Below are 16,478 nucleotides of genomic sequence, written 5' to 3' on the forward strand. Positions count from 1 at the left end.
CTTTACCGAAGACCAGAACTTTCTATCTCTTATGGATCACAAGCTAGAACTTGTTTGAAATGCTCAATTTTACATGCTCACTAACGACGCCTAGCGGCAAAATTGCGAACCAAACTGATTGTCTCCCGGATGTCCTAGACCTTCTGAACAACTTTGCCGAAGACCCGAACTTTCTATCTCTTTTGAATCACAAGCTAGAACTAGTTCGAAATGCTCAGCTTTGCATGCTCACTAGTGCTACCTAGTGGCAAAATCGCGAACTAAACTTTTTGCTTTCCGGATGTCCTTGAACTCCTGAACAACTTTGCCGAAGACCCGAACTTTCTATCTCTTATGGATCACAAGCTAGAACTAGTTTAAAATGCTCAATTTTACATGCTCACTAGCGCCACCAAGCGGCAAAATCACGAACCAAACTATTTGCTTTCGGGATATTCTTGATCCCCTGAACAACTTTGCTGAAGATCGCTTCTTTGCAAGTCGTAAGGATTTCCAGATATAGCATTGTGAATTTACCTGTTTTGGGGTGATGCTAAACTTTTTGGGGGTGATTCAATATTCAGCTGAGTGTGCAATACTTATTTTAGTGAGTCCGTATACATGACGGGTAGTATATATGATTTCAAAGCCATGTAGATCGAATTTTCGATCCACAAAATATAGTTCATATCTATGCTATATAGTTCGTCGGAAATAACAATTCTCAAGAACTCATATCTATGACTATAGAGAAATTGACTGAAAATTCTGATATTTTTCCCCACTGTGACAGGCTACCAAGGTCGTTCAGCCTAAAGTAAGTTATTTCAGTTCCTTGAGTAATTGTTTTGTTAATGTCCCTCCGATAATGGCATTCCTATATTTTCCGTTATTTGAATTACACGCGATTACAATACTCCCCATGGCGGTACTTCGATGAGCTCACTACTACCAAGAAAATTTGAATTTGAAAGCTGGCTATGTAAATCCCAACGGAAAAGCCTCCAGTTTCGCCTTAAGGCTCAAGAATCCATCATTCAATCATCAGCAATCATCAAAAATGAAAACCCAGTTTTTTCGTTCAAATTTAAAGATATCCTCATGAAAATCTATCACTCCATTCCAGATAGCAAGTGCAATGCAATGATAGATTTTTATAAACATTGCTTAAGTTTTGAGCAAAAAAACTGGTTTTGAAAATTTGTCAAACGATGATGGTTATTTTCCTCTTAAATCGGAGTGTTCGGGTTGATATGGAGGTCAATTGAAGTGAAAATATCAACGTTTACTAAGATTTTAGAAAACCACAACTGAAAATTAGAATTGATGTAACTTTTAGCTCGGAAATCTTGATATTATATTTGTTGCTCATTGAACGTTTTTGTTTTTTTTTTTGTTTTAATCCCTTGTTGTCAGTTTTAAGCATTTTTGATGATGTCTTATACCAGGGTTTCTCAACCGGTGGTCCGCGGACCCAACAGCAATAACCGCCTCAGTTTTGTGGAGAGCCATTTCCAGTTTCCTGGAGCTCATCCACTCCTCCACAATTGCGATCGAGTGGGCTGCAGTCAATTCCACTTCTTCGATCGATCCACCGTAGACCTCCAGCGTAATATCGTCGGCAAAGCCAACGCCGGTAATCTTAATCTCAACACCCCGTCGTACATCACATTCCATAACACCGGACCCAGGTTATGTGAAAGCACTTCCAACCCACCTCTGTGTCGTAGACTAGTACCCTATTCTGGAAGTAACTCCCGAGAATCTTATACAGGTACTCGGGTATCCCTAGACGCAGGAGCGCATCAGCAATAGCCGCCCAACTAGCACTATTGCATGCGTTCCTTACATCCAGAGTCACTACTGCACAGTAGCGAATCCCCTTCCTCTTACGCTGGAGTGCTATCTCAGCGGTTTTTTAACCGTCAAAATAGCATCTACGGTTGACCTCCCTTTCCGGAAGCCGAACTGGTTGCTTGAGAGACCATTTACACCCTCGGTGTACCTCAACAGTCTGTTGAGGATGATCTTCTCGAGCACCTTCCCCGCCGTCTCGATCAAGCATATTGGTCTATATGCCGACGGGTCACCGGGTGGTTTTCCCGCCTTTGGCAATAGTACCAGGCTCTGCCGCTTCCACACCTCTGGAAAAACTCCCTCGTCCAGGCATATCTTTTTTTTTTCTAAGCAATGGGGGGATAATCTGCTCAACAGACGCCGTGTGGGGTTAGGGACCATTTACTACATGCAAGCAGTAAACAGGACTACACCCCCGACCCACTAAACCATTTCAATTGCCGCCAAACTTCTCGTCCAGGCATATCTGCATGGTAGATCTGAACTAGAGATGGTCGGGTTTCATATTTTTCAAACCCGAACCCGACCCGTACCCGACTTATTTTATTTCTTCAAACCCGGACCCGACCCGAACCCGAGACAATAATTGAAAAGCAAACCCGGACCCGACCCGAACCCGAACAATTTTCGCTGTTCAAACCCGAACCCGACCCGAAACCCGAAAAAGTTTTCTAAGAGAAACCCGAATAAAACCCGAGCTCGAAAAGATAATAAATTCTTTGTTTCCGATGCATAGAAACGCTCATCGAACCAGACCCAAACCCACCTTTTTTCAAGCCCGAACCCGACCCGTACCCGATAATTTTGTAGCCTTCAAATCGGACCCGTACCCGAACCCGAAAAATTTTAAATTTTCAAACCCGAACCCGACCCAAACCCGTCGGGTTCGGGTTCGGGTCGGGTTTCGGGTTTGAAAACCCGAGACCCGACCATCTCTAATCTGAACATCCCGGGAGCCTCCGCAATTGCTAGTACGATGTCTTCCACCTACGAGGGCTTGGCCTTGACCTAGCCGCTTCCTCTACCCGCTGCCTGCTGTTGTTGTGGTCGCTGTGAGTGTAGGCATTGTCTACCCTCCAGTTCGAACTACTTGATAGGCCAGGACTACAAAAAGTAACGTCGATAATCGACTCCGCTCCGTTTTACTTTTAGTACCAACATTAGCCAGATCGACATCTAGCACGGCCAGTGCCTCTAGCAGGATTTGACCCCGCTGGTTCGTGACACGGCTTCCCCATTCCACGGCCCAGGCATTGAAGTCACCCGCTATTACTACTGGCCTTCGCCCTGTCAGCACGGTCGTCATACAGTCCAGCATCTGCGTGAGCCGCTCGATCGACCAACTCGGAGGCGCATAGCAGCTACAGAAGAAGACCCCGTTTACCTTGGCGATCACGAATCCCTCGGAAGTAGTAGACACCAACTCCTGGACGGGGTATTTTCCCGTCGTCCATATCGCCGCCATTTTTCCGGATCCATCCGCGACCCAGTTGCCGTTGCCGGCAGATACTCGGCATGGATCCGATATGATGGCGATACCCGACTAAGGGTACATAATAAAATTATATCAGTATATGTTATTATGTTATAAGTTTTTTTTCGATCATAGGTTGTTACAAACTTGATGCAGGATGTTGTTAAAATAACTAAAATTATAACAAAAAGTGTATGAATAGTAACATAAACATAACAAAATGTGTTTTAATTCTATCAAAAACATATCAAACCAAGTTATAATGTTTAATACAAAGTATCAAAATTATAATACTGTTCGATATACGATAATATTGTACATTATTGAAATGCATAACTATCTATTTATTTTGTTATAAAGTTGTTAAAAATGAACAAAAAAATATCTTAAAGGGAAATAAAACACATTATGTTATATTTCTGTTTTATTATGTTCTATGGATGACGGAGCCTAACAAAATTATATCATAATTTGATATGCAAATCATATTCTGATAAAATTTTATTATACTTCTGTTACAAGCCTTTAGTCGGGTATCCGTTCCCCACTCAGCAACTGCCTGATACAGCAATTGCTGAGCTGCGTCACAGTGGTTCAGGTTTAGCTGCGTTACCTGCACTGTGACTTTTCAATTAAGCTCTTTTAAAGGTCGGGCACCTTGAGCCTCCCATTGGATGCTTGTTGTTCACAGACTTCCCGGAACAAAGCAAACACTTGGGAGGATTTTTGCAGCCTAGTGCCTTATGACCTTCCTAATGACCACATCGCCTACACAACTTGGTCTTATCAGCCCCAGGACTTGTGTCCCGGTTCCCTACACCTGAAGCAGATCACCGGTTGCCCATGTATGGCTAATGAGCATACTGACCAACCCACCTTGATCTTCCTTACCTTAGTGGACCTACGGTCGCCGTCTTGACGAAAAGCTATTGCGGAAGCGGATTCAGTAGAGTGCCCGTGGCACGAGACATAGTGGTAGCCATCTTGGCGAAAAGTTGTCGACGTGGCTTCGACAGCAGTTCTCGTAGCAGAAAAGACTGATCGGTAGCCATGTTGGCGAAAAGCAAATGTCAAACGGTTGGACATTGTGCGTGTGGATTCGACACCGTCGTGTTGTACAAACAATGCGAATAAAATGACATTGAAAGTGCACGAGACACGTGTGTTTGTGTAGCCAAAGAAGAGGCTGAAGATCATTTATGAGTGAAAGCGACACACCCCGTGGACAGTCAAGCAAATTTAAGCGAAGAAACATATTCGACGCGCTCGCCAGGTCGCAGTGAACAGTGAAGAAGACTTTGGGATCGTATCCCGACTATCGCACAGCAGAATGTTGCACAAAAGGAGTTAAACACAAGACGCAGGATGGATGCAGAGTTTGGAGATTTTAGGCGATCGGCAGGCGTTGCTGACCAATAAGCTGCTACGAATGCGCGAAACATTGCGAGAGGACATCAGCATTGAAATGTTACGCCGAATAGCTGACGATTTTGAGAAAGTCTATTCCGAAATGGCAGCCCTTTTGACAAAGGAACAGCGGGAAGCATCGCACGAGGAGTTCACAAAATTCGAGAAAATGCACAACGATAATCGTGGTAAGTCCCTATCCAAACTAGTTGAAGTTTGCTTGGAAACACACGGATGCCTTGACGGCATGGATTTTCGTCAAGGATGGCGGAGCTCATAATGTGAATGGGGCCAGATAGCCGTGCGTAAAAGCGCAGCTATTCAGCAAGACCAGCTGAGGGTGTGGGTTCGAATCCACCGGTCGAGGATCTTTTCGGGATTGGAAATTTTCTCGACTCCAGGGATAGGTAATTTGTACCTGCACACGATCATACGCAATGCAAATTGGTCCATTGCTAGTAAGCTCTCAGTTAATAAGCTGTGGAGTGCTCATAAGAACAAGCTGAGAAGCAGGCTCTGTCCCAATGGGGACGTACGCCAAGAAAAGAAGAAGAAGATATAGTGAATGTACTGTACATACAAAAGATTTGGACAAGGAAAAAGGAGCTTGGGAGGCAAGGTTGGGCACTTACCAAGAGCTATCGATTTTGACGAATTCGTCGTTTTGCGTGAAGTACACGGGCCCTACTTCACGCAGGAAACGAATCGTACTCAACAGCCACCACACACCAAGCTACGGCAACCCCAACTAAAGCGGCAACGCGGTTAGATTAAAAGTCACAATGCGCAAGTACCCTTCTGATTCTTTAGGGGCATATATCAAAGGGGATGTTGCCCATGCTGCAAAGAGAAAACACTTATCTATCGTGTTCGAAGTTCCAAGGAATGTCATTGCAGCAACGAAAGGGTTTTGTAGCAAAATCAAACTTGTGCTTCAACTGCCTGAAAGCCAAGCACCGAATCATCAACTGTCCATCGGAGCAGGGCTGTAAGGTACAAGAATGTGGTCGCAAGCACCACAGTCTACTGCACTGTAACAATGCACCCACTGTAGAATGTCCAGACAAACGTCAAGAGAGCGAAGAACCATCAACAGCTTCCGGAGTGCAACCGCAGAAGGCTCAACGCAGCAGTGCAACAGCTCTCTACACTAATATTAGCGGAGCCTAACATAATGTCGTTCTTTCGACAGCACAAGTGTTGGTTACTGGAAGGGGCAGCTCTCTCGTTAAGTGCCGTGCGCTGTTGGACACTGGTTCGGACAGCAACATCATAACCGAAAAGCTGGTGGATGAACTTCAGTTAAGCCTGGTTCCAGTGGACATTCCAATCAACGGATTGAACAACAATGAAACTCGTGTCAAGTTCCTGCTAGCAACGAAGTTCCAATCCTGTACCAGTTCGTTTGCTTTGCCCAAGCTGGATTTTCTCGTCGTCCCACAGATCACTTCAAACTTATGAGCTGTGAGAATTGATGCCCGTTTATGGACGATTCCTTTCGGACTACGTTTAAAATCCATTCTAGCGTGGTGAGTACTACACATTTTTTGAGTACTTAGCTTTAGGTCATATGACGGAGGTTGATGAATCAACGGGTGATGGCGGGTATTACATCCCTCACCATGCTGTTTATAAGGCTTCGAGCTCAACGACGAAAACATGGGTGGTGTTTGAGTCAACCCATCACCACCATTCTCCAAGGTGGGAATCGACTACGCAGGTCCGTTCATGCTCAAACTGGGAGGCCGAAGTACAAAATTGTATAAGGGATACGTGGTCGTATTTGTTTGCTTGATCGTGAAGGCTATCCATTTCGAATTGTTATCAAGCTAACGACTTCATAGCGGTGCTACAATGTTTCTCCAGTCGGCGTGGTATTCCGAACGATATCCACAGTGATAATGCCACCACATTCGTAGCTCCTGTGCCATCATATGGTGATGCAAAACTGGGGCGACTCGAAAGATATCAGCACATCCAGCTGATGCACCAAAATTTTTGGCGAATACCTTCACCATTTGCAAGGTCGCCAGAAGTGGAACACAAATGCGAACTCGAGCTTCAAGGTTGGTGCATTAGTGCTCTTGGTTGAGGAAAATCTGCCACCACAACAATGGAAGCGTGGGCGGATTTCGGCTGTGCATCCCGGAGACGATGATGATGCAGCGTTGCCAACCTTCCAGATTAGTCTGGAATATTCCAGATTTTTGAGGCCCCATTTTACACAAATCTGGAAGGTCCAGATAAAATGTGTAAAGGATTTGTAAGGTTTTGTAAATAATTTGTAAGGTTCTCCATGTACGATACAGAAGAATCAGACTTTTCCAGACAAATTTTTAAAATCTTCCAGATTTTTGAAAAATTGACTTGGCATCCCTGTGATGATGTGCGACTCGCACAGTGCGAGTGGTGACGGTTAGAACGACGAGCGGTGATTACAAGCGAGCGGTAACGAAGATTCGCGATGACGAAGACAATTGTCACGGTATACGTGAAGCTCCGATTTCTTTACAATGGCAATGCATAGGAAGTCAATTTTCAAATGCTTCTAAAAAATTCAAAACATAATTTCATTAAATTCTGTTAAGTGTACGAGGTTAGATTAATGATAAGCTATAAAATACGCAGAATATTGAGGAAAAAATATTAAAATCAAAATAATGTGTCAATAGTGTAGCCTAGTGATCCTTTATAGAGAGTTAAGCAGAAGTAAAATGGAATGATTTGGCAGCAGACCAGCAGTGCTGATTTTGCTCGGCGCACAGTGCGTTGAATGTATGGAGATGCGGGACAAAAATCAAAACTGGAAGATAGAAGGGAAAGTTGTTTCTAGTCAAAAGAGCTACAATTTGCATAAATGACATATAATATACGCGTAATCGCAAAACTGCCCTAAGCGCCAATTTCCTATTTTTTCCAGAAAAACCTTGTAGTTTGTACTTTCATTGCTCATGATGACGTAAGAAGTTATTTACAAATATGTCTCTTCTCACTCGTAGCTGCAAAAGTGACTTATACGCCTTTATGCAAAAAAAAATCACATTTTATTGATTTCTTTCTGTTTTTAATGCAAAATTTGAAAAAAATATTCAAAACCACTTTTAAAATATATTATTTTAGGCATAAACTGGCTCTGGTGTAATGTCTGGTTGAGCCGAGAAAACATAACGTTGCAAGATTTTCGGATGTTTTATCATAAACAACTCATTCTCATACTTGTGGTAGTTAAGTAGTATACTTCAAAATAGTCAAAAATCTCGAAGAGTTGCAGGAAGTTGCAGCTGTATCTTTCAGACCTCTTAGAGGACACTCTAAGAAACATGCATGTGCGTGATCCAAGGTGGAACTCGGTGGAACTTTTATTGAATCGATATTCAAAGATACACGTTAGTATTTTATAAGTTTGATTGCATAGCCAAATTAACGTGTCAATTTCTCATACTCAAAGTTAAAATTGGTGTTTTTATCACATCAAATATACTTTACCAAGCTTCAGCAATGCTCTGTTCTAGATTTTGATTGATTAGATTGGTTTCAACACTCTCCGTGCTGGTTGAAAGGAATGCTGAAAACATGCAACAAAATTTTAGTTTTCTGCTACTCCGACAACTGTCACTCTCGACGATTGTTGTAGTAGTTTTAGTGCTTTGTATTGCTTATAAATACTTGTTCCAATAACGGATGCTATCTATAAGCAGTTTTAGATACTTATTATCGCCGGATAAAATAATTTGAAATTTGATTTTTGACTATGGAGCAACGCACTGTGCGGCGTCGAGAATAATATTCTAACACGGAAATGACTTCCTCATTGCTAAAAAGTGTATTTTGTTTCGTTATAGATCTTTGAGCTACATTTTTAAACTAATAAACAGCAGAACAAATTAACATTATTAAAAATCTCATTGATGAAAATCAAAAAAGGAAAATATTTAATATTTTTTACTTCATGCGAAACAACTATTACCGAAATAATTTCAAGCGGATTACATTACTCCTCAAGTAAAGTTCAAAACAAACATAACGCGTGTTCGTTTGGCTCACGCTTTGACAGTTCTTGCTGCTCGATTGGCTCACACGTTGACAGAAATGTCAGCTTCCGCGAATCTCTCTTATACAGGGTTACTACACACTTAGATTAAATTACTGGGGTCGGTAAAATTTTACTGGGTTTTGGAACTACCAAAAAAGTCAGTAAAATGAAAACTGTCGCCACGCGTAATTAAAAAGCAAATTTCACCATGTATTATTTTTTATCGATATATGATATAAGAAGAAAGCTCTCTGCAAAATTTCAGTAAAAAATCTGTTTTTCGATTTCTGACATTTTTTTTAGTTTACTGACTTTTTCGGTAGTTCAAAAACCCAGTTATTTTTACCGAACAGATTGAATGTGTAGTGTAGCCCATCAAAAGTATATCAACATGTACTGAAAAGATTTTAAATAGCTATTGTAATTAATTTAATATAAGCATTTAAAATTTCACTTCCTATACCTTATCGGATAAAATTTTCAACGCTTCACGCATAGAGTAAACTTTTTCCAGATGGCAGCACCTTACCTTCGTTAGAGCGAATTGCTGTGATGCCTTCTGCTGAAACTGAATTATCAACGATGGTGTATGAACAGTAAAAAATTAGTAATTTGTTTTAAGTTTCGATACATCAATTGCGACACAAAGATAATTTTCTAATTCAACCCAGCAACACTGTATTAACCGAAATTCAGAAATAAATAGAACCTTGTGTTGAACGGAAGTATTTTTACGTTTTTCGATAGTGTGCCAAACCATCCGATTTTCCTGCCGAAACCTAAGCCTAAGCTATGGTTGGACACTAGGCTTCCACGAATTGGCGAATTTCCATTGTCTCTAACGATGTTGTTCTAAATTTTAATTCTTGTTATTTCTTCTTCTTTCTGACGTTACGTCCCCACTGGGACAGAGCCTGCTTCTCAGCTTAGTGTTCTTATGAGCACTTCCACAGTTATTAACTGAGAGCTTACTATGCCAATGACCATTTTTGCATGTGTATATCGTGTGGCAGGTACGGAGATACTCTATGCTCTGGGAAGTCGAGAAAATTTCCAACCCGAAAAGATCCTCGACCGGTGAGATTCGAACCCACGACCCTCAGCTTGGTCTTGCTGAATAGCTGCGCGTTTACCGCTACGGCTATCTGGGCCCCTACTTCTTGTTATTTACAGCTCTTTTTTCAGAGGCGAATGACACTACACGCAAAAAATAGTGCGGTAAATGCTACCATTTTAGGGGGTTAGCTTAAGCGCTCGCCCCGGCAATTTTCAGCAGACCAGAAATGCGCTTGATTTTACCATGTCTGTAGTCGAAATCAGATTGTTGTAAATTATTTCTGTCAAATATACCAGTAATGTAGTGGGATATACCGTAAACATAGTAAATGGTTTTATATCCTGCACATAAATAATAAAATAATATGTTAATCAGTCCACAGTTCGGGAAGTCTCTCTTCTGCGCCAACTGCAGCCAGTACTTATAGCTAAGAAATACCGTAGGTACGAACAGATAAAAGGTACCAAGCCAAAAGGCAGAATAATTAATATCACTCGAGATAGGTAGACATGACAAATGGGTCTGAAATTCCATGATAGCTTCAAGAAAATAAAATAGTCATTTTTAACACAGATTTTTTTCAGAATTTTGTAGTTAAAGCCTCTATAAATAATAATAATAATAATAACAATAATTTACAGCTTTCTGATTGTTTCACGATATCTTAGTTTTCGAACGATGTCCAGAGCTGGGAAAATTTAGTACGTTACACCTTATAGCCAGAAGAACAAACAAATTTCCACTTTTATAAATCGTTCATTAGGTTTTTGAAAGCTTTACTACCCGTAATCGCATAACTGTCCCTCATAAACAGAAATTACAATCATGATGGGACTGATATGTGGCTACAAGCATTTAACGATTGTCTAGTCATCGCTTCGCTCCGCTGACCAATGTTTTGACGGCGACGACGTTACTTAACGATCGTGATCGATTGAATTTTTGGAGCATACCTACTGCTGTGGTGCGATGCGAGGCGCAAAATGAAATTGATTACGCGATCGTCATCACACTCGCGATCATACCGAATGGCAAACTGCGGCGGCAACTGGCAGTTGTAAAGCTCGCACGTTGTCGCTCGCATGCTTTTTCTTTGATGTAGATATTTAGCTAATCTAGAGTTTAATACGGTAGATATATTCAATTTGATTATTCTTTTCTACAGAAATCGATATTGACACTGAAACGGACGAAACCGATTGTGAAGCTATCATCGATTTGGAAGATAACGAAAGTAACGCCGAGAGTTTGGAAACCATCAGTGTGAACGGAATCGGTGGAGACGATGAGATGACCCTAGAGATACGATACGAAGCCGTTTTAGCAGGTGAGTTGTTCTACAGTATGTCCCATAAGAAAAAAGATGCGAAAATGGTATGAGCTCCAATATATTTCCATTGTTTTTGTAGTTGAATGTGTTTTCTAGTTACTGAAGTCCATTACTACATGACTTCCGTAATATTCAGCCGAGACATTTGCATAATTATTTGCACGGATAAAACAAAACTACAGTGTTTGTAACTGAATAATATACCAATAGTATATTCCGACTCTTTCAACTCATTTGGAATCATTTCGGATTCCCAGGAACCGATTCCTGGGGCATTAGTTGGAGATAAAAATTTGATCAGCACAAACCACATCATGCAACACATCAATTTTCAAGATTTTTCGCTTGGATGTGATTTGACCTTTTGTGATTCGGCCTTTTGTGTTTTCGGCCTTTAGTGATTGTGGTAGAAACGATTAAACTAGGTAATCATCTAATAAAATTTATGATTCGTTTTAATTTTCCATGTAAAAACTACTATAAAACATGACATGACGATTTTAGCATTTTCATGGGCCATACTGTACTATAATCAAGAGAAATAAGTTACTAATCCGTAAAATAATTTTAGAAATGACGTGGGTAGAACGTGCTCAAACGCTGGCAACTCTGCAGGCCCTGGTGGCTCGTCATCCTGGCAGAGCTCAGCAATTGCACGCCAAGTTGTCTAGTCCTTCCCGAAGAAGATCATTGCACGAGACGCTGAAAAAGTATCAGGCGAAGCAGACTCGAGCGTTGGAAAAACGCCAAGCATTGCAAAAGGAAAAGGCCCAGAAAATTCAACAATTGCTTACGCGAGTCGAAGATGTTAAGACCGCCAAACAGCAACTGATTGAAAAGAAACGTATGCGAATGGAAGAACGTTTGCAGCGGGCTGCAGAAAATCGTTCGCAGTATCTAAAGGATAAAATTAAGAAAGCTCATGACGAAGAAGAGAAACTGAAAGAGATTGCCTTTATCAAGAATATTGAAGCGCAAAATAAGCGTCTAGATTTCATTGAGTCATGCAAAGAACAGGAAGGACGGCTTCAAGATTTGGAAACCGAAAGACAGAAGCGAGCAGAAGAGAAGGCAGCGAAAGAGGCAGCCGTCGAACGCCGAAGACAGGAAATCGAACAGGAGAGACAGAAGAAGCTGCAAATTATGAGTGAAAATCGTCGCGAACGTGAAAAACGTGTCGGAAAAATGCAAGAGCAAAAGGAAAGGCAGCGTCAGGCTTTGGCAAGGGAAAAGGCACGAGACAGAGAGGAGAGGCTTCTTGCTCTGCAGGCACAGCAGCAAGCCACCACGGAAGAACTCCAAAGAAAGATCATTCAAAAACAGCAAGAATCGGCCCGACGCCACGAGGAACATATCGAAGACATCCGCCAGAGGGCAGTGGAATTGACCATACCGACTAGGAACTGTGACGAAACCAATTCCAACAAACAGGAAACCGATGACAATCTCAGTGTTAGTGATAAGGGCAAAGACAGTGGAAATGGCAAGGCCAACAAGAAAAAACTGAAGAAACTAAGATTGAGGATGGCTCAAGCAGCGGAAGAATACACCGCAGAACTTCAACCTCTCGCACCGCAAATTCGCAAGCAAAGTCAAGTGCCCAAGCTGTTGAATACAATTGTGAAAGGCGGTGGCCCTCTGGGAGTTGAACGGCCTCTTGGTCAACTGTTGCGACTCATGGCAAAGGCGGAGGTTGTAGACTTCCAGTCCATGTGGCTACTGGACGGATTGAAAATCATCTCCGACGTGATCCAGCAGGGGATGGAACCTAATTCGGAGATTTCCAAACGGTACGTTTCCAACAAAACCCATGCAAATTATGTGTGTTTATAGGGGCTGTCAATCAATCGTGTGAATTTGTTTGCCTTTTCCAGGGCGGTAGTAATATCGGTCCAGCTGTATCGTAATGCGTGCTCTCTATGTCCGCAAATATCGCGCCATGCGATACTCGGTAACACCATCACAGTATTATTGGATGCTCTGCTGATCAGCTTGAAGGTAAGTGACGATGCAATTTACAGTTGGTTTTACAGTTCGTTTGGAAAAGTCTGCCAGATGGTCTGAAAAGTGCATCATCTGGACAGAGTGCAGTTCCATTGCGGTTTGTTTATGCTTCCTTTTATGCAATTGTTTATTGGAGATGAAGGGCGCATAAATAAGGAAGTGCGCTATTCAATTACAAAAAGGAATTGAGCGTCGATATTGTTAGTGCTTTTACAGAAATCGAATATTTATCTAATATCGATAATTAGAGGAACGTTGGCAAATACAATTTAATAGTAGTAGGCATTTTTAACTGTAGGTCACTTAGTTTATTTTCGCCCCACTTTTTTTTATAAACACCGTTTAACGATAACTGAGATAATTACTTAATATGTTGTTGTTCTAGGGGCCTTCCTTAGCCGAGTGGTAAGCAAAGACATGCTGAAGGTTTATGGGTTCGATTCGCGTTCGGTCCAGGATCTTTTCGTAATGGAAAATTTCTTTGACTTCCCTGAGGATAAAGTATCATCGTAACTGCCACACGATTTACGAATGTGCAATGTTCAAAAAATCTCACTCCAAGAGCTGCTGAGATTTAAAAACTGCGGGTCGAGATCGATTGCGCGCGCTTATTATGTTTCAATCCGAGCATGCATTGAATCATGCGTTTTGTATGAGAGGATTGAATCCCAGGATTGATTAGTGTTATCGAAATATATCGAGTCATCCATGATAATGCGTCAAACATTCGTGGGAAAATTGTCTTTGACAGGACACACGGGATGCGCTTGAGGCTTGGTAATCATTCTTGAGGAATTTTTTATAGTTTTGATGCTCAGATTTTTTGTTTGTTCCAGTTAGCTGTCAGATGGCATTTGTTCGTGTACGGTGAAGTATTTTGTGTGATCTTAGCTATACAATTTGACTTGTTTTTTTTTCGATTTATTACAGAGAGTTCTGTTCCCGTAAATCGATCGGTCATTGCACACTGGTCCTGGAAGCTAATTTAGGCGGACATGAGGTTTTCGTCAAGATTTATTGATTTTAGAGCCATAGTTTATTCTGAGAATATGTTCAGAATTTTCAGTACTACAAAATGTACGGAACAAAAAATTGTTTACGGTGATCGCAAGAGTGACGCATACGCCAACTTTTTTGTATTAACGAATCGTAAGTTGGTATGTTTAGCAAAGTTGTAGCAAATGATCATAGAAACAACTTTGCCGAACAAACTTTTTCTCGGTTTTGCTTCAGAGCCGAGATAATTAAGTATTTTTCAATAAAAAATCGTTTTTTGCTCTTAAGTGTTTTATTTTTTAGTTTTATTGGCCTACTATGTTCTACAAAGTTTTTATACTTATCATTTGCTACAACTTTGCTGAACATACCAAAGTTGTATTTCTTATGGTTTTCATGTTATTTGAGTTTTTCATCTTAAAATTAGCTGTTTTGTATGCCTTGTATCTCAACTATGAGCACCTCAAAAAATATATCTTTCCACCAAATGATTTTGCAGTCTTTCAAGTACCTATGAGCAAAATTTGGAGAAGATGATATTTTTCTATCTCGTTTGAAATCGATTTTACTAATAGACGATATGAGATAAATCCATATTTATTGAATATTCATACATGTTCAACTCGCAAAAGTCATGGCTACCTAAGCATATCAAACCAAAAGTAAAACGTGTATTTATATAGGAATATAAAGTACATCGTTTTTCAGTTGTTTTCGATTAACTTGGAAGCTTCTGCAAGAAATTCATCGTCTTTTCCTCTACCTGTATTTAATCTATTCCTAAGCAAGATCACCGGGTTGGAAGTCAACATAAGCCGTATAAAATACTTATACAAAATTTACAGTCCGATTGAATTCTGTGGCATGATTTTCCCAGAATCTTCTGATGGATTTAATCCACACTTTTTATGCTTGCTCGGCGGCATGCCGGACAACATCAATCCATGCGAAAGTAGTTTTTGCACCGCTGGAGAGAGTACATACCAATCGTAGAACTGGCGATACTAACAGTACGTTTCTGACAAAAACTGTTCAAATGCCTCCTCGTTAATCTTCCGATAAAAGTTGACCACTTTTAAAATGATTGAGATCCGTGAAAAGAAGTTATTACAAGTGCGGAAACGCTAACAAAAGTGCGCAATTGAATCAAATCAGGTAGGTGTGTTCGGGGGACTTATTCTTCGTAAATCGAAGAATAAGTGCTCTGAAGACACCAACAGGATTCAATGCAATCCCTCACTTTTATTCACACTTTCGGACTTATGAGGCCGCACTTCGCAGTTCAGTAGTGAAAGAAATACACAATATCTACTTCCCGTAAAAAGCGGCATGCCGTGTTACGACCATTTGAGTTCCTACCAACTGGAAGAGGTTCGTACAGTCAGTGTTGTGAAAAACTCAATTTCTCACAACTCACGCTTGATATTTTTCATGCGTGAGTTGTCAATCATGCAACTCAGCAGTCAAAAAATCATGGATGAGTTGGATCACCTTTTTAACTCATTGTCTCGTATTTCCACAGTTTACCCACACACGGCAATACTTTCTTGTTAGTCTGGTAAAATTATGTGAATCCTTTCTAACGTAAACAACAACATTTGGGTTTCATGAGTTTTTGCCGGGTTTTGCGACTGAATCATTTTTTACGGTTTGAGTTGATTGAGTTGATTTTGCATCAAAATCTCAAGCGTGAGATTTGCGAAGCAGATCTCTCATGAGTTTGCTCTCACGGGAGAACGTATTGATTGAGATTTTGAGTGTGATTCTATCAACACTGCGTACGCGATCCTTTAGAATGCTGTTACACTTACTATACGTCTACAACTATTGCACGGAAGTGGTGTTGTCCGGCATGGCGCATTACCAAAGAAAAACATGAAACGTGGAATCCATCAGAAGATTCTGGGAAAATCATGCCACAGAACTCAATCGGACTGTAAATTTTGTATATGTATTTTATACGGCTTATGTTGACTTCCAACCCGGTGATCTTGCTTAGGAATAGATTAAATACAGGTAGAGGAAAAGACGATGAATTTCTTGCAGAAGCTTCCAAGTTAATCGAAAACAACTGAAAAACGATGTACTTTATATTTCTATATAAATACACGTGTTACCTTTGGTTTGATATGCTTAGGTAGCCATGACTTTTGTGAGTTGAACATGTATGAATATTCAATAAATATGGATTTATCTCATATCGTCTATTAGTAAAATCGATTTTAAACGAGATAGAAAAATATCATCTTCTCCAAATTTTGCACACAGGTACTTGAAAGACTGCAAAATCATTTGGTGGAAAGATATATTTTTTGAGGTGCTCATAGTTGAGTTACAAGGC

The 16,478-nt window shown here is 40.8% G+C and overlaps 1 protein-coding gene across 1 annotated transcript in view; it reads left to right on the plus strand.

The window, feature by feature from the left end:
- The window catches only part of LOC5570926, a 231,975-nt gene that overhangs the window by 42,628 nt on the left and 172,869 nt on the right, over positions 1 to 16,478 (plus strand). Inside the window, exons 5-7 of the mRNA XM_021844903.1 lie at positions 10,973 to 11,134; positions 11,709 to 12,927; positions 13,012 to 13,135. Of these exons, the coding sequence (XP_021700595.1) occupies positions 10,973 to 11,134; positions 11,709 to 12,927; positions 13,012 to 13,135 (1,505 nt within the window). The remainder of the gene's footprint in view (positions 1 to 10,972; positions 11,135 to 11,708; positions 12,928 to 13,011; positions 13,136 to 16,478) is intronic.

This window comes from Aedes aegypti, chromosome 2, assembly GCF_002204515.2.
Source record: "Aedes aegypti strain LVP_AGWG chromosome 2, AaegL5.0 Primary Assembly, whole genome shotgun sequence".
Classification (NCBI taxonomy): domain Eukaryota; kingdom Metazoa; phylum Arthropoda; class Insecta; order Diptera; family Culicidae; genus Aedes; species Aedes aegypti.